General features: G+C 40.5%; 1 protein-coding gene across 2 annotated transcripts in view; it reads left to right on the top strand.

Annotated features, from left to right (window-relative positions):
- HCFC2 (host cell factor C2) overlaps window positions 1–26,819 on the top strand; it is a 47,542-nt gene that overhangs the window by 10,446 nt on the left and 10,277 nt on the right. The window contains exons 8-12 of one of the 2 annotated variants that reach the window (XM_075551072.1): window positions 1,359–1,526; window positions 2,207–2,259; window positions 16,770–16,947; window positions 24,193–24,396; window positions 25,140–25,216. In XM_075551072.1, coding sequence (XP_075407187.1) covers window positions 1,359–1,526; window positions 2,207–2,259; window positions 16,770–16,947; window positions 24,193–24,396; window positions 25,140–25,216 — 680 coding nt within the window. The remainder of the gene's footprint in view (window positions 1–1,358; window positions 1,527–2,206; window positions 2,260–16,769; window positions 16,948–24,192; window positions 24,397–25,139; window positions 25,217–26,819) is intronic. The other variant, XM_075551073.1, reaches the window with a different exon arrangement.

Here is a 26,819-nt window from a genome sequence, read left to right as displayed (position 1 = left end):
CTTGAATTGCCTGAAAATGTGCTTAATCTTCCTTCCCCCTTCACTGGTGCTTTGGGTGGTAATGGAATGCCCAATTGGGAATCATTATCTTTTGGCAGTATTAAGGAATTGTTCTATGATATTCATGTTTCCAGTGTTTTTACTGAGAACCCAAATCATTTCTGATTTTTGGTTTTTATTGCTAGTGACCTGTTACCCCCACTCTGGAAGCTCTGAGGGTTTTCTCTCTCTGTCCCCGCTGTTCTAAATTTCACCATTGAGTGCTGTGTTGTGTGTCTGTGTCTTGTCCATTGTGTTGAGAATTCAGTATGGAAACACATGTGCTTCAGCTCGGGGTAATATTCTTGTTCAGTGGCGTTGGTTTGCACCCCCACTGGCTCTTCATGTAGCTTCTGGGCTTGTCTCATCACCAGCTTCTGCTCCTGCCTTAGCTGTTGTACTTCAAGAAACACAAATAAACTGGATTGTGAATGAGATCGCAGACAATACATAGGAATCATCAAAGGAATGAGGTTTCCTTCATTAGCCTTCAATCTCCCCATAGTAGAGACACACGGCTTTGTGGGCCATGCAATCTGTTACAGCTTCTCTTCTCTGCAGTGTAGTTGAAAATCAGCCTTACCTGGTACATAAAAACAAGTAAATCTGTTGTTCCAGTACTGCTTTATTTACACTAATAGGCACGGCTGGATTTGACTCATCAGCCATGATTGCCTGACCCCTACTCTACAGAGTTATAAAAGAAGATAATATCATAGAAATAACCTCAGGTCCTTGTTTCCAGCCCTAGGTTCCCTTTTCTGCTCTGTGATTGGGCAAGGTTGGCAATAATGAGTGCTTAGGTCATTACCGGTCTGGTAGTAAAAGTCTTGATGAGAGGATAGAAACTTTAAAGTGATGCTTTTCCAAAATACCTTGTTCACGTCATATCTGCCAACAGTAACGGGATTTCTAAGATACATGCTATTGACTAGAAATTGGATCATAAAATTTAAAAGATTAGGATTTCTAAAGAAGCTATAAAGAGTAAAATAGCTGTAGCTATATAATACTTGGTGTTCACCTCTACTTCTAGGATTAAAGTATTTTTAAAAATCTGATGACTCTGAGAGTTTAGAATTGGATTGTTTTGCTTGTAGATTTATTGCTATAAGGAATGGAATAAATAGGATCAGAATCCCAAATGGTTTGCATTTGACTTATTCTAGCTGTGTTTATTCAAGGACAAAATGTCCCCACTTGGCAAACGATGAAATACTCATTGCCGATGCTTTCAGGGTCCCTGGTCCCGCCGGCTAGGTAGGCACACTGTTGGTAAATGCGAAGCTGAAGTGTACAATCTGGATATTGTTCTTTAGAGAAGCCACCGGCGCCATCACAAGTGCAACTGATCAAAGCCACTACCAACTCTTTTCACGTCAAGTGGGATGAAGTGCCCACAGTTGAGGGCTATTTTTTGCAGCTGAACACAGATTTGCCGTACGAAGCTGCAGCATCGGATTCGCCAGAAACACCAAATATACAAGGTAACCCAGACCTCACGCTTCAAGAAAGCAAGGGTGCTCATGTGCTTTTAGAGCAATAAACTGCAGAAAAGACTGTGATTCTGTCTGGTTGAAGAGATTTTATGACCTGATGGTTCATTCCTGGTAAAGGAGATACATTGATTTTCAACTCTGAAGCTTGACCGTCTTACCATTGTGACATTGTAAGATCCCTTGTGGTGTAGTGGTTATGTGTTGAGCTGTGATCCACATGGTCAGCAGTTCAAAACCACCAGCAGCTGCTTGGGAGAAAGACTGGGCTTTTGACTCCCAGTCTCAGAACAGTTACACCCTCAGAAACCCACAGGGGGTTGCTGTGAGTCCACATAGACTCAATGGCAGTGAGGACACAAAGAATTTTGTTTTCTACAGTTCATTTGAAGCAATTTTCATTTGACTACTTGGCTGCTTGGCTTTAGGAGATAATATTAATTAGCTTTCTTAAATATTTCAGTTTCTTTTTCCAAAAGTATTTTTAACCAAACAGGCACTTGGAATGAAAAAGCCACTAAGATGAGAGGATATTAACTTTAAAGTTATGCTTCTAAGAAGGATTTCAACCATTAAACAGGCAATTAAGAAAAAATAAATTTTGATATGTATAACTTAAAAAAAGATGCTATTTAATTGAAGCTAATTTACAGCATGTGTCATTCTTACAGGAGTCAGGATGGACCCTCACAGCCAAGGCAGTAACAGCATCGTTCCCAACAGTGTAAGTTAAAAAATGTCTGATGGCACACTAATGTTTATGGTTGTAGTCTAAATATTTATTCCAAATTGTTTGGCATATTGCACTAGAACAGAATTTCTAATTCTGACTGCACATCAGCATCTCTTCTAATGACCACACACACACACACACACACATACACACACGCACACACACACACACACACACAGATGCATTCCCAAAATCTACCATACATCTAATTGAAGCAGAACCTACTTTTTTTTTAAGTTGGGTGAAAATTAACAGAGAAAATTGGTTTTCCATTCAGCAGACTCATGTACATTTTGTTTTGTGACACTGACTGCATTCCTCACAATGTAACAGCACTCTTCCCATGTCCCCCATATGTTCACCATTGCCCTTCTTCCTTCCCAGCCCTTCCTCCCTTTGACATTCTGTCCCTGGGCAAACGCTGTCCTGTGGGTCTCCTGTGGTTAATTGTTCTAATGGATGTGTACCTCCCGGGGTTGTAAAGCACTTAAGAGGCCCATCTTATGTTTAGCTCAGGAGTCCTCATGGTGCTGTTGGATAAGTGTTGAACTGCTAACCGGCAGGTTTGAGATTCAAACCTAGTAACCACTCCTCTGGAGAAAGATGAGGCTGTCTGCTCTGGTAACCATGTACACTTTTGGAATGTCTGTATAGGGCCACTGTGAATCTGAATCAACTCGATGGCAGTGGGTTATTGTTTAACTGAAAGTTGGGCCACAGCAGTGAGCTGAGGTCCAGGCTTGAAAGGTGTCTAAAGGCCATAGTCTCAAAGCTTCTACTGTCTCTATCAGTTCAGTAAGCCTGAGAGGTTTTGTTTTTGTTTGTTTGTTTGTTTGTTTGTTTTTTACATCTTGTACCACTTTAATCACCCAGTTTATCCAAGACCTGTCAATTGTAATTCTTTCAGAGTAGTCAGCGGTGGTAGCCAGACACCATCAAGTTCTTCGGAAGGTTGTGTATCCATTAATCTTTGGACTAATTGTTTCCTTGTGTCTTCAACTTCCTGTACTCTCCTGTGCGCTACCTGGGGAGAGACCAATAGCTGCACCTTAGATGACTGCTCATGAAGCAGAATCTGTAGGCTGATGCCCTGGCTGCTGGGTTTTAGAAGAAAGCTCCACAGATTATTGTGACCATAGTTGGAATTGAAAAATTCATGCCTAGAGATTGAGTCCTAACCTCATTTTATATAACATCAGAGCCTAATTGTAATTTATAATTTCACTATTTTGAAATCCACATTATGTCCTATACATACATTTTACATTTCTAAAATTATACTTTCAAAATATATGTGAAATATATACTTGTCCATATTTTGTGTGCCTAAGGCTGAGTTACTAAATTGTCTTTTAAAACTCCCACATTAGCACTTTTGATTTGTAAAGTCCTTCTCATGGAGTACTTCACAGTAGGTCCTTGTGGAGATGCACTCCCTGAAAGACACTATTTCTGTCTGGAAAACTGCTATCTAACTCCACAGGAGAACTCTTTTGAGAAAAGTGATAGAGGTACAAGTTCATGTATGTACGTGACAATCTGTAACAAGCAAAAAAGACGATGTAACAAAGCACATGCATTTTGTGAGCAATCTCCTCAGAGCCCATTTTAATACCCATATCAATAGATTTACATTATAGATACATATTATTCAGGTAGAAAGATGAGGCTCTCTGCTTCCATGAAGATTTCCCAGAAACCCACTGAGACAATTCTACTCTGTCCTCTAGGGCCACTCTGAATAGGAATGGGCTCCATGGCAGTGAGATTGTTCTTTTGGTATTTGAGACATACCACTATGTTAAACGTGTGTGTGTGTGTGTGTGTGTGTTACTACAAGAAGGTATATTACAAACAGTAGTTTCATACTGTGTTCTTCCCTCCCTGATCCTATCCCCTAGCTGCATCTACTTGCAAGTATTTCAACAGTGAGGGAACGTCAAAAAGTCTATAGAAAACTACAATTAAAAGATAAAAGCAAAAAATAATACTTAATTTCTCAACATAAACTCTATCAAGTTTTACACACTTTCATGAGCAGTGATAGCAGCCATTTAGTCCATCCCTACAGAATGAGGGTATTGGAAAGTTAACCATGTCAGTGCCATCCCTTTTATATTATCGACTAAAGAAAATCAGGTGTCCTTTAAATAATTTTTAAATTAGGAACAAAAAGAAGTCTCACTGACTGTCATTGAGTCAATTCTGAATCATGGTGACCCTGTAGGACAGAGTAGAACTGCCTCTTTGGGTTCCAAGGCTGTAAATCTTTCATTTATATGGTTGCAGAAAGCTTCATCTTGCCCCCACCGAGTGGCTGGTGGGTTTGGCTGCTGACCTGTGGTTAACAGCCCAATGCATAACCCACTACCTCACCAAGTCAGAAAGAGCCAGATAAAGGTGCTGAATGATGTCCTATGGGAACTCTTAACAAATTGTTTTGATGAAAGGAATGAACAGGTTGTAGTAAAGGACAGATGTCTGGTGAAGTAATCTTAGACATTTTTCTACTAAAACCTTGGCTAACTTTCTCAAAACACTGTTAGTATGCAGATGTTACTGTGTTTTAGCCTTCCTGAAAGTTAATAGTGAAGTGTCTTGCGCACCCCCCAAAAGTTGTTGCATGACCTTTGCCTTTCACCAGGACATTTTTGCTTTGCCTGCACCAATTCCACCTCTTGGGAGCAATATTTTTGTCTTCAGGATCACACTAGTAAAGCCATGTTTCAGTCTCCTGTTACAGTTCTTCAAGAAACACTTTAGGATCTTGATCCCATTTGCTTTAAAATTCAATTAAAATAGAGATTTCTGTCTTAATTACAACTGATCTGGCTGCAACAGTTTGGATACTAATTGAATTGAAAGTTTGCTCAACTTTAATTTTTCAGTCAGAAATGTGTAAACCAACTAGAATAAGATCTCTATGGTATTGGCTATTGTGTTTGCTATTAAACCTTGGCCCTCTTCAATTAGGGTATAAACAAAATGGATTGTTTCCTCACAAATTGATATGAATGGTCTCATTCCTTCTAAGTGAGCATGCACTTGTACACTGCTGGCTTCTTTGAGGCACTGTGCTCGTGAACGTCTTGCAGTGACTTTCTGACTCTTCCACCAATCTTCGCCTGAATTTGGTGCGTGTTCTTCCGTTAACTGTGCAGAATTTATGCTGCTCTGAGAAGGGCTCTTTTTAATCTGATGTCGTAGCCTTCGTGCATCAAACTAGATCCTATCCAGACTTGTTATAGAACAAGTTAATATGAATTTATTTTGATTAAAAAATTTTGAAATCTATGCAATTTTTCTCATAGTACACATTTTCCACAGTCTTTTGGAATATTGCCTTGTATTTTAGCTGTCTCCTGGTGTCTACTCTTACCACATCGAGTTGATAACTGACTCATAGCAACTCTATAGGACAGGGTAGAACTGCCTCTGTGTGTTTCCGAGACCGTAAATCTTTATGGGAGCAGAAAGTCTCATCTGTCTCCCGGTATCTACCTACAGTTTCCTAAATTAAATCCTCATCTTGCTGTTCCTTGACTAGGTTTTGAATCAATTTTCTTCAATAGTGGAAGATAAAGATTTAAAGGTCTCCTAAAATATTGCTTCTTCACTTTCTTTCAGCATACTCCAAATATTATAGTTGAATCATTATTTGATGTATATAACCATGCGATATTCACAACTGAGCCATGTAGCGTAATTGTTTCTTATATGACTTCTTTTTCCTGTTACTGACTTCTTTTTTATATGCTTAATTTTTCTTGCCTATCATTAACTCAAATTCTTCAATAAAATTAAAAATTCTTCTCAAAATACTCAACGATATACATATAAGATTGCTTTTCTTTTTCCCCTTCGTGGAACCATGTCTGATGCAGGACGCTGTCTTAGCTGTGTAGTATATTTTGTGCTGGCCTTGCTGCACAGTCGTCTTGAAACTTGTGTTTCGTCTTGTTAGTTGCCATCAAGTCAGGACTAGGCGGGCTGGGTTCTGCACCAGCCTCACGAAGGAGCGTTAGTGTGTTGAGCCCATTGTTGCAGCTGTTGTGCTCATCCATTTCATTGAAGACGTCCCTTGTTTCCCCGACCTTGTGCTTTACCAAGCATGAGGTTCGTTTCCAACGCTTGCTGTTTCTTTGTGACATGCTCAGAGTAAACAGGGCTCACCACACTCCCTCTAAGGAACATTCTAGTAATATTTCTTATAAGACTGATTTGGTTTTCTGGATCCATGGTATATTCTGATTGTTTCATTTCTAATAATCTAGTTTCCTTGCCTCCTTGCCTTTCATCTGTGCTTTGAATTGTTGACTGTTTCCCATAATCTTTTTACATATGACTTTATACCACCACAATTTTTTACTCCTTTGTGATCATTTACATTGATGGTTTTGTTTTGTTTTCAGGACTATAGGGTCGCTATGAGTCAGAATTGACTTAATGTCACTTGGGTTTGTTTTTTTGTTTTTAGTTCTAAAAGATATGTGTTTAAATTACCATGTTTAATCACAAATCTCAGGGTGTCTGATATTTAAGCAAAAAGCACATTAAATGTGCCACTATAACATGGAGATGTTAGAACGAAATTAATCCAGACTCAAGTTTCAGCTCTGCTACTCCCTGGCTACTGACTATAAGTATTTTGTTTTATTAAAAGATTATTTTATTGGGGGCTCTTACAATTCCTGTCACAATCCATACATTGCTCGTATCAGGCGAATTTGTACATCTGTTGCCTTCATTCTTTCCTAGACATATACTTTCTATTGGGCCCCTGGTATCTGCTCCCCCCACCCATAACCCCTTGATAGATTGTACATTGTTATTGTTTTCATATCTCACAATGACCGCTGTCTCCCTTCCCCAATGTTTTCTGTTGTTCTTCCCCCTGGAGAGGGATTATGTGTCAGTCATTGCCATCTGTTTCCCCCTTTCTCCCTTCCTCTCACCCGCTTCCTCCTACCCTTCTTGTATCACTATTCCCACTCCTGTTCCTGCATTCTGTGAGTCGTGAACGCTCATCTCTTCTCTATCCCTGTGTACATGCTCCAGTCTAGTCTGAATTGAGAAGCAGCACTGGGGTCATGATAGTGGGGGATTAGGAAGCCTCAAGGAACCAGAAGGATATAGTGGGTTTCATCGATGCTTTACTGAGCCCTGGTTGACTTATCCCTTCCCTGTAGCCCCTCTGTTTGGGGGGGGGGGGTTGTCCTATTGTCTACAGATGGGTTTGGATCTCTGCTCCAATCCCTTTTGTTCTCAACAATATGTTTTTGTTAGTTTGTTTGTTACGTGTCTGCTGATGCCTATTACCCAGTCCCGATGACTACTCATGATTGCGCTGGCAGTGTGCTTCTTCCATGTGGACTTGTTGCTTCACTGCTGAATTGAGGCTTGTGTAACTTCAAGCCTTTAAGATTCCAGATGCTATATCCTTTAATAGCCAGGCACAATCCTCCTTCTTCACCATATTTGCTTATGCACCTGTTTTGTCTTCAGCAATTGTGTCAGGAGAGTGAACATCTCAGACTGCCAATTTGTTAGAATAAAGTGTTCTTGAGGGAGGGAGGGTATGAGCAGAGCCCTGAAGTCCATCCCCTACCTCAGTGTATTGCTGGGTAAATATTTGTATATAGGCCAATACCTCTATTTTGTGGATTAATATATTTACATATATACATATATACATCACTATGTTTATACCTAGGTCCTTCCTCTGTTTCCTTTTACCTTCCTCCTGCCCCACCATCACTTTCCCCTTATTTCCTCCTCTTGGTACCTCCTCTTAGCTTGTTTGCTGTTGCTCTGACACCCGCCCCCACGATCCCTATCTCCTCCTTGTTATTGTCTCTAATACTCTAGGTGTTCCCCTGTCTGTGGTGCTGCCTGCTCACTGACCCCTTCCCCCACTGCCCTCAGCCCCAGGTCTCCCTGGGACTATTGGTGCCACTGCTTTCTCCTTGGGCATGCTTCCCATGCCTATCTTATATAGGTAGGCACGCCAACTATGACATAGCCCAAACTGATTTAAAAAACAAAGGAGAAGATTGAAAAGAGAAAAGGAGAAGAAACAAGAAGAAAAAAGGGGAAAAAAAGAGAAGAAATATACAAAAATCCCGGGTCTATTTCACTAGCCTTCATGACTGTCATGGAGCTGTCCCTCCTGGCCTGGAGTCCCTTTTGGGGGGCTCCTCAGGGGCTTCATGACTTTGCTTTGCTCCAGCTGCTGTTCTGGTATGTTACCTTCTTGGTTCTCCCCACTGTGGGCGGTGGGGGTTGTGTTCAGACCACACTACCTCTTCATCATGTGATGTCAGAATTGTCCTCAGTTGAAGTCTGCTCCAGTAAAGGGGACAAGGTGACACGAGCTGTGTCAGCCGCCCAGTCCCCTCTGTGTCCCATTAGCTCCCCGCAGGGGCGTCATCTCCAGGCTGGCGTGCCAGCGTGGAGTTCATTCCAGCCACTCTCTCTCTTCTTCTTCCTGAGCTGCTTCCATGAGGGTTGGCGTGCTGGCCCCTCTCCCCAACCTGTAGGTTTACTGTTGTTCTCTGTCACACCTATTTCTAAGGAGGGGGTCCGTTTGACTCTGGTTGGGGCCGGCCCTGTAGCTCTCTCTTCTCCTGCATTCTTCCACGTGGCCTCGTCGTCCTCATGGTGTCGTGCACCGTGGCAGGGTCCTCATGCCAACTCCTGATTCTGTGGAGACGAGACCAGCACTCTCCCCTGGTGGGTTAGTGCCCTGCTCCCTCCATCATCATCTCACTTTCATGCGCCTCACTTTTCTCCCTCTTCCCTCCCCCCTTTCCCCTTTTTTGTGTTGGACCAACATGTGTACCTCCTTGGGTTTGGTCTAACCTCCTCCCGACTCCCTGTACCTCAGCCCGAATGTTGTGATCTAGGTGGCTTCTCTTCTGTACCTGCCATGCTGATTACACTTACCTCAGGGGACTCATGCTGTACTTCTCCTTTTGTGATTGGCTGACTTCACTTAGCATAATTCCCTCCAACTCTTCCCGTGAAAAGATGTGTTTCATGTGCTCATCAGTGCCTTTTAGTAATGCATAGTGCTCCATTGTGTGTATTTGCCAGAGTTTACTGATCCACTAGTTTACCAGTGGAAATTTAGGTTGTTTCCAACTCTGTGATTGTGAATTGTGCTGCAATAAACATTGGAGTGCATACGACTCTGGTCATGGTTTATTTCTTACCTCTTTTGGATATAGATGCCCAGTAGAGGGATAGATAGGTCATAAGGTAGATCGAATTCCTTTTTTTTTTAAGTATCACCAGACTGCTTTCCATAGCAGCTGTACATATCTACAAGACCACTAGCAATGTAGGAGAGTTCCTATCTCGCTATACCCCCGCCAGCATTTGTTGCTCTCTGATTTTCTGATTTGGCTAGCCTCAAAGATGTTAGATGGTATCTCATGGTGGTTTTGATTTGCATTTCTCTGATGGCTAGTCATCAGCAACATTTTCTCATGTTTATTAGCCATAGGGGTCTCCTCCTTAGTGAAACTTCTTTTCAGCTCTTTTGCCCACTTCTTGAGGGATTAACTGTTTTCCTCTTTTTGCAGGCAAGGAGGGTATTGTAGATTTTTGTAATAAGCCTTTTGTTGTGTCATTGCTGAACATCCTCTCCCAATCTGTGGGTTGCCTGTTACTCTCTTTGTATAGTCTTTGACGCACACAGGTGTTTTATCCTTTGTAAATCCCACTTGTCAATTTCAGGTTCCCCTGTGTGTGTACCCTGCCCTATTGCAGTTAACCTTTGTATTCTCTGGGCCAAGGTTCTTAGGTTTGTCCCGATTCCTTCGCTAATGGTCCTGATGGTTTGGAGTCTTACTTCTAGGTCTGTGATCCACCTTGAATTTGTTCTTGTACATAGGGTGAGGTAGACATCTTGTTTGATTTTTCTACATGTGGATTTCCATTGTTTCCAGCACCACTTGTTAAATAGGGCATCACTCTCCCACTTGATGTTCTTGGGGCCCTTGTTGAAGATCAACTGTCTGTGTGCTGATGGTTTTTTATTTCTGCGTTTTCTGTTCTTTTCCATTGGTCTGTGTATCTGTCATTATGCCAGTACCACACTGTTTTGACCCCCGTGGCTGTGTAGTAGGTGTGAAAGTCAGGTAAAGCAAGCCCTCTGACATTGTCCTCTTTCTGGGGGAGTTCTCTGCTAATTCTGGGCTTCTTCCCTTTCCATATGAAATTGGTAGTCACTTATTCCAATTATTTGAAGAAGGTTGTTGGTATTTGAATCGGGGTAGCATTAAACTTACAAAGTGCCCTGGGTAGGATAGACATCTTTATTATATTGAGTCTTACAATCCATCAGTATGGGATATTCCTCCATTTGTGGAGGTCGCTTTTGGTGTCCTGTGGCAGGGTCTTATAGTTTTCCTTGTTTAGGTCTTTTGTGTTTTTTTGGTTAAATATCCCTAGATATTTCCATTTGTTCTTGGCTATTGTGAAGGGTACTGCCTTCTTGATCTCCTCTTTCCATGGTCTTGTCCAATGTATATAGCAAACCAATTGACTTCTGTTTGTTGATCTTGTATCCTGCCACTCTTCCGTATTCCTCTATCACTGTCAGTACTCCAGTTGTGAAGCTTTTGAGACTTTCAATGTCCAGAATCATGTCGTCTGCAAATAATGATAGTTTCACCTCTTCCTGTCTCAGTTGGATACATTTGATGTCCTTCCGTTGTCTTATGTTATTAGCTAGGACCTCCAGTATGGTATTGAATAGAAGTGGGGTCAAGAGACATCCTTGTCTGGTCCCCTTTTTCACTGGGGTTGATATAGTCTTTTCTCCACTGACCATGATGTTATCTGTCGGCTTTTTGTAGATAGTTTGTGGTAACTTGAGGAATTGACCTCCCATTCCTATCCTCTTGAGCTTCTTAATTAGGAATGGTTGTTGCATCTATAGATATTATCATGTGGTTCTTATACTTTTTCTTATCAATGTGTGGTGTATAATATTGATGGATTTTCAGATGTTAAACCATCCCTGCATCCCTAGGATGAATCCTACCTGATCCTGATGGATGATGTGTTTTATACACTTTTGTATTCTATCAACCAATATCTTGTTGAGGATTTTTGCATCTATGTTCATTAGAGATATCGGTCTATAGTTCTCTATTCCTGTAGGATCCTTCCCCTGTTTGGGTATCAGAGTCATACTGGCTTGGTAAAATGAGTTTGGTAGATCGCCATCCTTTTCTACACTCTGGAATACTTTGTGTAGGATCAGTATCAGCTCTTCCCTGAATGCTTTGTAGAATTCTCCTGTGAAGCTCTCTGGTCTGGGAGCTTTTTATCTTGGTAGCTTCTTGATAACTATATTTATTTCTTCTTTTGTATGGGTTTGTTTAGATTCTTGACCTCTATCTGGGCCAGTCTTGAGAGGGATTATTTTTCCAAGTGTTTGTCCATGTCTTCCACAGTATTGAATCCACTAGAACACAGACTTTCATAGTACTTTGTGATTATCCTTTTAATCTCATGAGGGTCTGTTGTGATTCCCCCTGTTTTATTCCTCATCCTGGCTGTTGTTGTTTGCTCTTTCATTGCTTTGGTTAGGTTTGCCAGCAGTCTGTCGATTCTGTTGATCCTTTCAAAGAACCAGTTTTTTTCTGCATTGTTCTTTTGTCTTCCCACTGATTCAACTCTGCCCCAATTTTTATTATTTCTTTTCTTTTGCTATTGGAGGGATTGTTTTGTTGACTCTGTTGTCGTTGCTGGAGGTTTTATGAGAGTGTATCCATTATAAATCCCACTTCCTTTTTCATATATGCCTTGATTGCTATCAAGTGACCTCTGATGACTGCTTTCGCCGTATCCCTTAGGTTTTGATATGTTGTATTCTCATTCTCATTAGCTTTTAGAAACTTTCTGATCTCTCTAATCTGGGTCAGTACCCACTCATGTTGCAGAAGATCATTATTCATCCTCCAATTGTTGGCCCTTGTTTTTCTGGTTGTCCTTTTATTGATCTCCAGCTTTATGACATGGTGATCCAAGAAGAACACCTGCATAATCTCTGTGTTTGAATTTACTCAGGCTTGACTTGTGTCCCAGCATGTGGTCTATTTTTAAAAATGAGCCATGTGCGCTTGAGAAGAATGTGAATTTTTTTGCATTTGGATAGAAAGCTCTAAATATGTCTATCAGATGTAGTTGCCTAATTGTAGTGTTTAGCTCTATAGTCTCTTTGCTGCGCTTCTTTCCCAATGATCTATCTTTCTCTGAAAGTGGTGTATTAAAGTCACCTACTGTAATTGCTGAATCTGTGATAGCTTGTTCATGTTTTGAGTAATGTGTTTGACACATTTTACAGGTCTCTCATTTGGCACATATATTTATTATGCTCACAGGTTCCTGGTGAAGTGATCCATTGAGCATTGTATAGTGGCCCTCCTTAACCTCGTTTTACGGTTTAAACCTTGAGATCAATTTTGTCTTGAGATTAGGATTGCAACTCCTGCTTTTTTTTTATCTTCTGCCAGCCTTTTATTCGTTTATTCCTGTCTGCAAGCTTATGATGTGTTTCCTGCAGGCAACAGATTGAAGGGTTACATTTTCAAAGCCAGTTTGTAAGCCTTTTTATTTTAATGTAGGAGTTAACTGCCATTGGCATGTAGAGGTATTATCATGATCTGTGGACTCATAGCTGACATCTGGTGCCTTTTGTTTTGGGTGTTTTCCTATCACCCTGGTTAGCATTGTGCTGTCTTTGTCAGAGGCTTCTTTATTGCCTTCTTTTCCCTCTGAGGCCATGTTATCTTGGTGATTGTTATCAGCTCCTTGACATCTGGTTGGAGTTGGGCTATATGGTGTTCTCCTGTTTGTGCTTGGTGGATGTTGGTCTTCTGGCCATAAGTGAGTCAGCAAGGACCTTCCACAGGGTGGGTTGTCTTGCAGCATAATTAAGTTTTTTCTTGTCCTGGAAGACCCTTATCGCTCCTTCTATCTTAATAGATAATTTGACAGGGTAAAGGATTTTTGAGAAGGTGTTTTTATCTTCCAGCTTTTGGAAGATGTTGCTCCACTCTGCCCTCTCTTGATGGTTTCTGTTGATAGGTCTGAGCATAATCTTACCAGAGAGCCATTGTATGTGACTGTCTTCCTTTCTCTTGCTGCTCTTAGGATTTTCTTTTTCCTCAAAGTTGGATAGTTTGACTATTATATGCCTTGAGTTCTTCCTGGGGTTTAGTCTAATTGGTGCCCTCTCTGCTTCCTGTATGAGTGACTGATTTTCCTTCATTAAGGTGGGGAAGTTTTCCAGAAATTCCTGTGTTAGTTTAGCTGTCAACTTCTTCGTTGTGTCATGTTCTCGTAGACCAATAATTCGGATGTTATTCTTCTTCATAGAATCTGTCGTTGATCTCAAGTTTTATTCCACCTCTTTCATTATCTTGTTTGACTGTGTTTCTTGTTTGCTGGGGTCTGCCTGGTCATCTTCAAGATCACTGACATAGTTCTCAGCCTTCTCTAGTCTGTTCGTGAGATCTGTGACCTTGTGTGCAGCTTCTGCTACTTCATCCATTAGCTCATGTATTTCTCTTTGGTGCAAGGACTCTATCTCTTCTATCATTGCATCCTTAGTCTGTGTAGCTTCCCTTATCTTATGTATTACTCCAAGTTGCCTTCTGAAAATTTCATTATGTGGCAGATCAACACCAGATTCTTCTATGAGCATTGTTAGCTCTGCTATACTGGTTTGTCTTTCTTGTCTTCTTGTTGGGAGTGATGCGGTATGCTGTTGTTTGCGTGATGATTTTGAAGAGCTGCTTGCCATATTTCTGGGAGACCAAGAGGCCTGCATTCTTTTTCTGTGTGACTGGCAACAGTATTTTCAGTTCTGCCTCTGGCCTACTATGGAGGAACTGCTTCTGGGTGGCCCAGCCACAAACAATCAAACTTGCTATGAATTAGACCCTGGGGCCCTGGGTGGCTGCCGGCAGAGACCAGACCTTATAGACGGAATCTCCACCTAGTCTCATCGGAGAAGGGCGCAGCTCCCCTGGGTGGGAGCTGTGAGTGGACAGTTACAATGTGATGGTCAGGCCTGGCCTTGGGGGGTTCTGTATTATAGCCGTCCAGTTCCTGGGGAAGTGACCAGGCCAGTTGGTGGGGGGTGGGGGGAGACACTGGCGGGTGGTGACTGAGGCTCATAAAGGTCACACAGCTGGCAGGAAATCCTTGGTATATGAACCTGGATCACCAGGGCTTGGAACAAAGCGGATGCAGTGCAGGGCCCCCTCCCGGACAGGGAGGGCCCCTCAGGTCTTTGTGGGGGATGTTTTCACTCAACAGAACACTTCCACTTGACCTCCCAGACACCAGACTCACCAGAGCTCCCCATATGGGCTGCTTACCTGGGCGCCATCTTGAAACTCCTGTGTAGTTGATAGAATTTCTCTGAGCTTCATTTTCTTCAACGCTCATGGAAGAAGCAGTTAAAAACCCAAATGACATCACATTAGGCAAAGTGCTTCCAAGGACCTCTTGAAAGTATTAAAAAGCAAATATGTCACTTTGAGGACTAAGATGCGCTTGATCCCACACATGTTTTTTTCCTTAAAAAAAATCATTGGGGGCTCTTACAGCTCTTATCACAATCCATACATATATCCATCGTGTCAAACACATCTGTTCATATGTTATCATCTTTTTCAAAACATTTTTTATCTACTTGAGCCCCTGGCATCAGCTCCTATTTCTTTCTCCTCCCTCCTCTAGTCTCACTCCTCCATGTCCCCTTGATAATTTATAAAATTCCTTTTTTTTTTTCATGTCTTACACCAGCCACTGTCTCGCTTCACCTACATTTCTGCTGTCCATCCCCTGGGAGGGAGTCCATACATTGATCATTTTGATTGGTTCCCCCTTATCCCCCCCCTCTTAGTATTGCTGCTCCCCTTATTGGTCCTGAGGGGTTTATCTGTTCTGGATTCTCTTTGTTGCAAGCTCTTACCTGTACCAGTATATATGTTCTGGTCTAGCCAGATTTGTAAGATAGAATTGGGGTCATGGTAGTGGGAGTGGGGGAAGCATTGAAGAACTAGAGGATGGTTGCCCACACATGGTTTTTTCAGTCTCCTCTTATGCATGTGAAAGTTGAACAATGAATAGAGAAAATCAGAATAGTATTGATATCTTTGAGTTGTGGTTGTTGGAGAATATTAAAATTATCACAGACTGCCAGAAGAACAAACAGGTCTGTCTTAGAAAAAGTACAGCCAGAATGCTCTTTGGAGGTGAAGATGATGAGACTTCATTTCTTTTACTCTGGACATATTACCAGAAGGAACAACTCTTGGAGAAGGACATCATGTTTGAAAAGTAGTAGATCATGGAAAATGAGGAACAACTTGAGGAAATGAGTTGACATAGAGGCTCCAACTCTCTGCTCAAGCATAGCAATTGTAAGATGGTACAAGACTGAGCGGTGTTTTGCCATAGGGTTGCTGAGTGAGATCAGCTTTTGACACTGAACAACAGCAACATCATCATCAGTTCGAAGGTGGAGTACAGAGCATGTTATGGTTAAAGGGTCCTTAGAACCAGAAGAAACTACGATAAACAAACAAAAAATGAACTCACTGCCATCAAGTTGATGCTGACTTGAGTTTCCGAGACGGTGACTTCTTATAGTAGATAGCCCCTTCTTTTTCCTAAGGAGAGGCTCGTGGTTTCAAACTGCTGACTCTGTAGTTAGCAGGCCAACTTGTATTCACTATGCCACTAGGACTCCTTGGAGAAACTGTAACAGTTAGCAATAAAGATGGAGACAGGAAAGTAATAAACAGGTATTGACAAAAGGGCAGCACTGTTGGAGTATGAGTGAAACCAAATCACTTTTATGGTTCCTTTTACCTGTAGACACTGCTATATGTTCACATGCAGATGTTCACATTTGAGACTTGAATCATCGAAAAATTAAATGAGTTCAAGAAGCCATAGAAAGATATAACTAGGGAGATTCCTATTAAAAATATTTAATGGTAAAGCATTTTGATATATTTTGTTTCCAATGTTTATATAGAAAATTCAGACAGAATGCTTCATTTGTTTGAGGGTTCATTATAACAGATTCTAATTTTAAAGTTTCTTCATTTTCAGTATATGTATCTGACCTTTATTAAGAAATATTGACCAGAAAATTAAACTTAGTAGTGGTGATGATAGCTCCTGTGTTATGTAAGTATTTGCCAGTGGTTCTGTCTACTCTTACACTGCTACAACAGTAAAGGTCCCCCCGCCCCCTTAAAATAGGCTCTCCTTTTCCCTAGCAAAGCTGGTCTTTGCAGCATAAGGATTAAGTTAAAAAATAATTATGCAGAATTTAAGAATATAATTTTTAAATGTTTCATGTTTCAGTTAACTTTTATTCTCAAAGCACTTAAGTATTAAATCTTATTTGCTTGTTACGTATTGAATGTAGCTTGTGCAGTAACCCATTTTCTTTCTCATAGATGCAAAATACTGTAAGCACTGCAAAAACTGAACATCCACCTCTGAAAAGAACTTCAATGAAAAACAACCTAGAGCTCAAAGCATCAACTGATTCCAATGCCAGTTTCCTTTCATCGTTGGCAACTAATGCTTCTAACCATAACAGTTGTGTGGTGGACATCTTAAAGAAAAATGAAGGTATTAGGATGACATTTTTAAGCGAAATTAAAACTTTTTGTAATATTAGTAGAGAATTTTAGAGTCTTTCAAAGAACAAATGTTACGTGGTTTTAATCAGATTTCCTAATAAGTAAAATACCTATGACATTGATCCTAGAGTGATGTCAAAATACCAAGTAAGCCTTTAACTTGAATACTAATGAATCATTTAGGAACTGTGGCATTTAAGGGATGCAGATTTCCTCTGTGACGTTTGGGAATAGGCAACTATCACTCACTATTCCATTACTCTATTTTATTTTTCACAGCACTGTTAACTACCTGAAGTTACTTATCTTGGGCAAAGGTCTGTCCTTTATTCACCACTGTTTTCTTAATACCCAGAACTCTGCCTAGTTAGTAAACAGTAATTTTTGGTTTTTTAACAAGTACATGGGTTAGCTTCAGGGAGATAAGACAAAAGTTCGTTGATGAGAACTGTTGATCGGCCCATAGTATTCAGAATACAGATGATGCTTATATTTAAAATAAATTCATTCAAATATTCTGATGCTATTTGTGATATATAAAGCACTTTCTTGGAATTCACTTTCAAAAATTATAAAATTTATTGTGATATATAACTAATAAAGATGCATATAATTTTATTTTTATCATTTTATTGGAAGCTCCTACAACTTTTTTTTTGTTTGAATGATAACTATTTTTTTAATTAAAATATCATTTTATTGTGGGCTCTTACAGCTCTTATAACAATTTGTACATCAACTGTATCAGGCATATTTGTAAATAGGTTGCCATCATTATTTTCTACACATTTACGTTAATTTTCTATTGAGCCCTTAGTATCAGCTCCTCTTTTTTTTAACATTTTATTAGGGGCTCATATAACTCTTACCACAATCCATACATATACATACATCAATTGTATAAAGCACATCCGTACATTCTTTGCCCTAATCATTTTCAAAGCATTTGCTCTCCACTTAAGCCCTTTGCATCAGGTCCTCTTTTTTTCCCCCTCCCTTCCCGCTCCCCCCTCCCTCATGAGCCCTCAATAATTTATAGATTATTATTTTGTCATACCTTGTCCTATCCAGTGTCTCCCTTCACCCCCTTCTCCATTGTCCATCCCCCAGGGAGGAGGTCACATGCAGATCCCTGTAATCGGTTCCCTGCTTCTACAACTCTTACCACAATTCATACCTCCATCCATAGTGTCAAGCACATTTCTACATTTGTTGCCATCATCATTTTCAAAACATTTTCTTTCTTTTTGAGCCCTTGGTATCAGCTTCTTATAACCCCACCTCCCTCATGAACGCTTGATAACTTATAAATTATTATTTTTCATGTCTTACACTGACCAATGTCTCCCTTCTCCCACTTTTCTGTTGTCCATCCCCCAGGGAGGGGATTGTATGTAGATCATTGTGATCGGTTCTTCCTTTCTCTCCCCATTTTCCCCTTAAGCTCCTGTTATTGCTACTCTCATTATTGGTCCTCTCATTATTGGGGTTTATCTGTCCTGGATTCCCTGTGTTTCTAACTCTTATCTGACCGGTGTACATGCTATGGTGTAGGCAGATTTGTAAGGTAGGATTAGGGATCATCATAGTTGGGGGAAGGAAGCATTAAAGAGCTAGAGGAAAGTTGTATGTTTCATTGGTGCTAAACTGCACCCTGACTGGCTAGTCTCCTCCCCAAGACCCTTCTGTAAGGGAATGTCCAATTTCATATAATTTTATTTTTTAATTGGAAAAAATCATGACAATGGCTATAAATGTAATTCTTCTTCAGTGAATCAGATGAGGTAAATCAAACTTAGCAATTTTGTAGATAAAAAGGCTGTGAAAAATAATTTCCTATAATTTGTCTCAGTTCATTATTTATGAATAAATTGGTTCTTAATTATAAAAGCTTGATCTGATTCTCAATTTAAATTTCTTTCCTATCATGATTTCCTGTGTCTTTATTTTACTAAGAAGTTCATGCTCTTGGAAACAAATACCAAAGAGCTTTGAGAATTCAGAATTTCATTGTATTCCAACTCCTGCATAGTAGGCAGGTCGAATGCGATGAGTGCAGTAGCAGTGCCTGGAGCACCATAAGCATGCAGATACTTGAATGAGTGACTGCCTACTCTCATTAACAGTAGGAGCTTGGCCATTTTCCCTGCAGGGTTAAAAAACGGAGGAGTCACATGATTAGATTTTTCTTTTTAAAGAGCACTGACCATCAGGAGTTCTGGTGGCAGAGTGGGTTACATGTTGGGCTGCTAACCACAGGGTGAGTGGTTTGAATCCATCAGCTACCCCTTGGGAGAATGGCTCAATGGCAGTGAGAGTTTTTTGACCATCAGGAATAACTTGAAATGATGGGAGACTTGAGAAATGATTGGGAGTCTTGTTAGGGGTTCTTTTAGCACTCCAGAAGGCTGACGCTAAAAAGATTGAAGTAGTGGGTAGAAGGGTGAGGGCAGACTACATAATTAAGAGGGCAGACTACATAATTAAATGACTTAGCAAATAGCACTTATTAGACTTGGAAATTGGTTGCATGTGAGGAATAAAAATGAGTTGAACTTAACTCCTGGTTTTTTGGGTTGGACATCTGGGATGGATAGTTACACTCTTAAGTCAATGTAAGTGTAGGAGCTGGACCAGGTTTGCGGGAAGGCCAGATTGAACTTTGTTGTTGTTGTTAGGTGCTGCTGTGTTAGTCTAGGTAGACTATAGAAACAAATCCATAGAAACTCATATGTATGAGAGAGAGTTTTATTTCAAGGTAATTGTACATTAAGAAAGCATCCCAGCCCAAGCCCTTAAGTCCATTATTAGCCCATATGTCCGATACCAATCTATAAAGTCCTCTTCAGATTTACAAAACTCATGCAATGACACCGAAGGCAGGATGATCACAAGCCAGTGGGTAGAAAGTCTTTGGATCCAGTGGCATTGTAAGCATCTCAGCACTGGCAGAGGTCTCCACGTGACTTCTCCGCCTTGTGGTCTGGTTGCATCAGGGTAGGATCATGGCTTCTCCAGCTAGTAGTTTCATGTGTCTTGTCAGCTGCACTATCTCCCAGGGAGTGAGCAGAGGGAGAGAGAGGTGTATCCCCCTCCAAGGAGGAAATACCGGATTTCCCAGATTTCTCAGGAGAAGGCCATGTCCATACTGAGGATTTATTGACTGATCTGATTGACAGACTAGACTCCACCCCTTAACTATTAATTCTCAATTGACATCAGATTATGTAACTACCACAGGTGCCATTGGGTCGGTCCCAAGCCATAGCGATCCTATGCACAACAGAACGAAACACTGCCCAGTCCTGCACCGTCCTCACAATCGTTCCTGTGTATGAACCCATTGTTGCAGCCACTATTGCAGCCACTAAGTCAATCAGTCTCATGGAAGGCCTGCCTCTTTTTTTATTTTTTCCTTTTGGAAGGCCTTCCTCTTGTTTGTTGCTCCTCTACTATACCGAGCATTGATGTCCTTCTCCAGGGACTGGTCTCTCCTGACAGTATGTCCAAAGTATGTGAGATGAAGTCTTGCCATCCTTGCCTCTTAGGGAGCACTCTGGTTGTATTTCTTCCAAGAATCAACTTTGGACTTAACTAATTTTGAAACACTCAAAGTTTTAGATAGACAGCTGGATCCCTAGGTACGGCGTCTAGGAGGCGATTCTTGTTTGGAAATGTGCATTTAGAAGTGCAGTCCCTAAAATGTAAGCTCTACAGGAGCAGGGACCTTGTCTGTCTCTCCCACAGCTATACGCCAAGCCCTTGACACCCTACCTGTGGCAAATATGTTTGAGGAGCGATTGAGTTTGTGAATGGACAAGGAATATAGATGGCAAAAAGTGAGGTTTAGGAACACTGACCCTTAAAGAGTCATTTCAAGAAGAGAACCCAGTTAAAGAGATTGAGAAACTTTGAGGCTAGGAAGAGAACAAAAAATGAGTGATACTGTATTGTCAACTCTATAGGGGGCACCACAGTTTGTGGCTCCACATTCTTTTTATTTTATTTTAATTTACTTAATTTATTTTATTTAACTCATTTTATTGAGGCTTGTACAGCTTTTTTCACCATCCATCCATCCATCCATCCATCCATTGTGTTAGGTACATTTGTACATGTGTTGCCATCATCATTTTCAAAATATTTTCTTTCTACTTGAGCCCTTAGTATCAGCTCATTTTTCTCCTTCCCCCACCCATCTTCCCTCCCTCATGAACCTTTATTGATTTATAAATTTTTTTTTCATGTCTTTCACCAACCGATGTCCCCCTTCACCCACTTTTCTGTTGTCCATCCCCCTGTGCGGGGGGTGGTGGTGTTTATATGTAGATCATTGTGATCAGTTCCTCCTTTCTCCCTCCACCTTCTCCTTACCCTCCGGGTATCACTACCCTCATTGTTCCTGAGGAGTTTTTCTATCCTGGATTCCCTGTGTTGAGCTCTTATCTGTACCAGTGTACATGCTGTGATCTAGCCAGATTTGTAAGCTAGAAGTTGGGTCATGATAGTTGGGGGTGGGGTGAGCATTAAAGAACTAGAGGAGAGTTGTATGTTTCAGCGATACTACACTGCACCCTGACTGGTTCATCTCTTCCTTGTGATCCTTCTGTAAGGGGATGTCCAGTTGTCTACAGATGGGTTTTGGGTCTCCACTCTGCACTCCCCCTCAGTCACATTGATAAATGATTTTTTTTGTTCTGGATCTTAGATGCCTGATACCTTCTACACCTCATAATCACACAGGATAGTATGCCTCTTCCATGTGGGCTTAGTTGTTTCTCAACTAGATGGCCGCTTGTTTATCTTCAAGCCTTTAAGACCCCAGATTCTATATCTTTTGATAGTCGGGCACCATCATCTTTCTTTACCACATTTGCTTATGCACCCATTTTGTCTTCAGCGATTGCGTCGGGAAAGTGAGCATCACAGAATGCCGAGTTATTAGAACAAAGCGGTACTGGGCGTAAGGTGGAGTCTGCGTCCTCGGTAAAGGGCGCGGGGGGGGGGGGGGGGGGGGGAGGGGAGGAGAACAAAGTGTTCTAAAGTGTTCTTGTGTTGAGGGAGTACTTCATTAGAGGCCCAGTGTCCATCTGCTACCTTAATACTTACATATTAATATATGTACATAGATTTATTTCCCTATTATATATAAATATATTTACATATGTACATGCCTGTTTTTAGACCTCTATAAATATCCTTTGCCTCCTAGTTCTTTCCTCTATTTCTTTTACTTTTCTCTTGTCCCACTATCATATTCTGCCTTCATTCGGGTCTCAGTAATTCCTCTTGGCTTCATTGCTCTTGATCAAGCCCCATCAGGCATTTTATGGCCTCCTCACCACCGAATTTAGATTGCTTATTGTTCCCTTGTCCTTGTCTGTGTTCCCCCAGAAGCATCAGTTTATTGTTTTCTCCTCCAGATTATTTGTCCCACCTATCTTATCTAGATAGACATGCAGAGAAAATAATAAGCGCAAAAGCAAGACAGAGCAAAACAAAACAGCAACAACAACGAAAAAAATGACAAAAATAGAAAAGCCTATAGTTTGTTGACCTGTAGAAGTGTTTTCCAGGTGATGAGTCTGATGGGGTGCCATGCTCTGGCCCCAAAGTCGATTTTTGGTATTCCTCGGGACTTCATTGCTTTGCTCCCCTTGCTGCTCTGTTGTATGCCCTTAGCATTTCGCTCCAGTGTGATGGGGTCACATCGGGCACAGTTCCCTCACTGTGTCTCCACTGTGGTTCCCATAGCGCTATGGGCTAGTGAAGGATGTTGCGTCTTGCGGTGGGGCTGGCCCTATGGGCCTCTGTGCATTGGCTGCTTTGAACAGGAATATCGTCCTCTGGGCTTGGTGAGCCAGGATGTGCTCCACTCTCTCCTCCCCTCTTTGTTTGCGACTCCACATTCTTAATTGTGTGCCTGTCTCCTTTTTACTGAAAATTCTATGAGGCAAGAAGCACGACTGCTTTGCTTCTCCATTGTAAAAACAATGTCTCATCAGTCATAAACTCAGGACAGTTGAGTTTATTTTGACTCATAGTGACCCTATAGGACAGAATAGAACTGGCCTATAGGGTTTCTAAAACTGAAGTTTTTGTGGGAAAAGACTTCCACAGCTTTCTTTTACAGACCAGCTGATCATTTTAAATCACCAACCTTTCATTTAACAACATAACCACCACTGTGTCACTTGAGCTTCTTGTGATATAGAGTAAATCCTTTCTGTGATGAATGAGGGAGAAAAACGGGACTTTCTACTCCCACAAACAGCTATAATCTTGAAAACTCACAGGGGTAGTTTTACCCTGTCCAAAGGGTCACTGTGAGTCAGTATTGACCCGGTTGGCAGTGCATGAGATGGTGAATGACTGAATGTAAGACATAGAAGGAAATCACTTCAAAAAAGAATATGTGGTCAGCATTGTTTATGTTGCAGAAAGGACAAATAAATGAACATTGAAAGTGTGCCCTGGAAATCACTGACTTGAACTAGAGCTGTTTCAGTCAAGTCCCATGGTAGAAGCCAAATTTTGGTGACCTCAGGGAAGTTGAAACTCTGCTGAGGAGTGTGAGATCTGGAGGGGTGGGGTCAAGAAAGGAGCTGCATGTGCATGAGAGACTTGATGGTTTCTATGGATCGAGAGTGAGAACCTGCTAATGAGGAAAAACCTGGAAACCCTGGAGAGAGGAGTGATTGTTGGGACAGGGCACAAAACATGGGAGAGGATGGGCAGCGCATCCTCGGAAATAGAAAAGGAAGCAGGGGACAGGCACCATCATCAACTCACCCTTCATTTGGGCCACAAGTAGATGGGATATATGCTCGAGGGTCTAAAAACTTCTTCCATCTAAAATAAGAGGCAAGGCCATTTGCTGGCTGTTTCTAAACCTATGGTTTGGTATGGAGTTCAAGGACATGATTCAGTGTTTAGAATGAAGGAAGGAGCTGAACTGATATTGGACATCCATTATGGATATAATGTATTTTTTGAACATTTTATACATAATGGTTAATTTATGTAAATTCCAATGGGATACTCATGCTTATTATTTCAAATCTGAAAGTAAGAAGCCTGACACAAAAGCTATTAGAGACACTGTAATACGTAGGTACAAAGGGTTTTCAAAACTTGTAGAAAAATGGAAAAAAAGACCATGGAATTTTTCCATGTATTTTTTGAAGCCCCTTTGTATTATATTAAAAATTTATTCTTTTCCCTTTAATTGTAGGTCCTCATACTTCAGCAAGCGTAGGTGTTCTAAGTAGTTGCCTGGACTTAAGAACAGTAATTCCTGAAACTTCTGTATCCAGTACTGTTTCCTGCGCACAAACTATGGTAACCCAGCAGACCATTAAAACTGAATCATCCAGTACAAATGGGGCAGTTGTTAAAGATGAAACTTCACTAACAACATTCAGTACCAAATCTGAAGGTTTGAAATGTGTTTCACATACTGTATTTTGAGACATTTATGTATAGAAATTCTCAATTTATTTGTCTTATGTGGGAATTGCATTTCATCTTGGATTGAATTGTATATAAGCAGATAAAGCATATCAATTAAAATTATTATATGTTCTCTGTTGCCTTAAATGAAATATCTAGATTCCAAACTCACTGCCGTTGAGTCTATTCTGACTCATAGCAACCCAGTATTGGGTTTCGGAGGTTGTAGATCTTTAGGGGAGCCGACAGCCTTATCTTCCCCCTCTGCACAGCTGGTGGTCTTGCTGTTAGCAGGACCACACGTACCCAACAGCATCTCCAGGGCGCCTGAAAGTATTCAGATTAGTACATGAATACATTCAACAACAGTAAATATTTTTAGCACATGAATAAACCCTGAAATTTTTTCCTTAGAAAAGATTGGTTCTAAACTGTAGATTAACAGTTCTCCCAACCTAATTACTTTATAATTTTCTACATTTTTTTTATTCTCTGGTAATAAGAATTGTGTTTCATATTGATAAACATTCTTAGAAGCTGTAGATTAGCCATCAACTCCTGGAAAATCAAACTTGGTGACTTAGTTTGAGTTAATGGTTCCTATTTCTGGTTATCCTGATTTTGTCTCTTTCTGATCGTTTCTGTATATTTGTAAATTATATTTTAATGTGTCTGCTTGAGAAGTGATTGTGTAAGCCTTACTTAGTTGTTGGCTTGTCTTATTTCTAGTTGACGACACATGTGCACTGCCTGCAAGCAAGATCAGCCGTGTGGAGACCCAGCCTACTGCCTCACTTCCATGCTCCGTAAGTACATGACCTGGTGATGATGCATGTTCACATACCAGTACGTGCTTTTAAGTACTAGGAACCTTCTAAATAAGTTCATAAAATGGTTTTAAGACCCACCTTAGTATGAATTGACATAAATTTAGAATGGAAGAATTGACTCGGAAAATATTCACAATATAATTTTAAGTGGAAAAAAGTTGGGTGACAGTAATACATATATTGCGGGTGCCACTGTGTTAAACCGAATGCAGTGCACGCGCTCTCACACCCACCACGTCATTACGGACTCACTCCAGGTAGTAGGCTCACAGATAATGTTAACTGCCTTATTTGTGCTGTATTTATTTTTTAATACTGGGAATGTGTTGCTTTTATAATCAGAAATATGTATGTGGATGCATGTGTGCATGTGTTCAACATATATACATGGAAGATATTATGTATACTACATTCCATGGTTTAAAGAGTAAAGGATAGGGTATGTCATGGAATAAAACTTGGATAGTTCTGTTGCCAGTAACACCATAGGAATACGAGGGAATGTGGAGTTATTGAGCTAGACAAACATATAAGGTAGCCCAGACTCTCTCATATCGACACCAAGGGTTGCCTTATGGAAAGCCAGCGTTGGTTTGCGTGGCACCAAACTTAACGTGCTAGGAATGTGTGTTACAAGCACATGAAGATTGTCTGAATTAGATAGGCATGAAAATATATATTTAAATACTTACTAGATTTAAGAAAAATTTTATCCATATTATCATCATTGCTATGTGCAAGAATTTTTCTTTGACCTGTTATTTACCTTTTAGAACCTTTAAGGACTGTCTTACCATTTTCCGTTTCTCTCAATCATGATTTTATGGATTTTGATTTATATATTTACCTTCATCAGCATTCACCTCTAAGGGATGTTAAGAGAGAGTGTTCTTAGAGTCTTCTTAGGGAAGGATTATTAAAGTGGACTTGAACTTTCTTCTCTTAACATCTGTTTTGCATCCGCTAGGAGGGTATTTATTTCAGTAGGAGCCAGTTGTTTTATAAAAGTTGTTGAAGAGTTTGCCACTGTAAACAATGAAAACAAGCTTCAGAGCACTTTTTTCTTTCAATTTTGTTTGTTTTTAATCTCTAAAGACTTCTAGTGAGCTCACTTTGTCATGTGTGATAGCCTAAGTAACAAATAATGTGAATGATAAGCATGTACCTCTGCTGTTATATATTTAAGACAGAAATAAATAACTGAAGTGCACATTTGTTTTGAGCTTCTGGAAACAGTGTCTCATTTATAAAGAAGATGGCTTAAAAAGGTTAGTTCCAGGGCTAAGTATAATTCACTTATCACTAAAAGTAGTTTAAGGTAGAGGAAGTTCATTTGTGTTAAAGCAGGGTGAAAATTGCCAAATTATTTAATCTGTAACTCTTTAGTGAGTTCATATCCTGAAAGCATATTCAAATTGCATTTTAGTTTTGAACCTTTTTTCTCCTTTTAGGTTTGGAGAATCACAGGTATTTCAAGTGCAAAGATGACTGAATTTCTGCTAGCTATGTTTGAATCTAGAAATGAGCCAGCTTAGAACGAATTTTTCTTTCTTTGCTCACTTGGAGCAAGTTGTAATGT

This window comes from Tenrec ecaudatus, chromosome 6, assembly GCF_050624435.1.
Source record: "Tenrec ecaudatus isolate mTenEca1 chromosome 6, mTenEca1.hap1, whole genome shotgun sequence".
NCBI lineage: Eukaryota > Metazoa > Chordata > Mammalia > Afrosoricida > Tenrecidae > Tenrec > Tenrec ecaudatus.
Note: the sequence above shows the minus strand (reverse complement) of the source record. Positions and strands in the feature narration are given on the sequence as shown.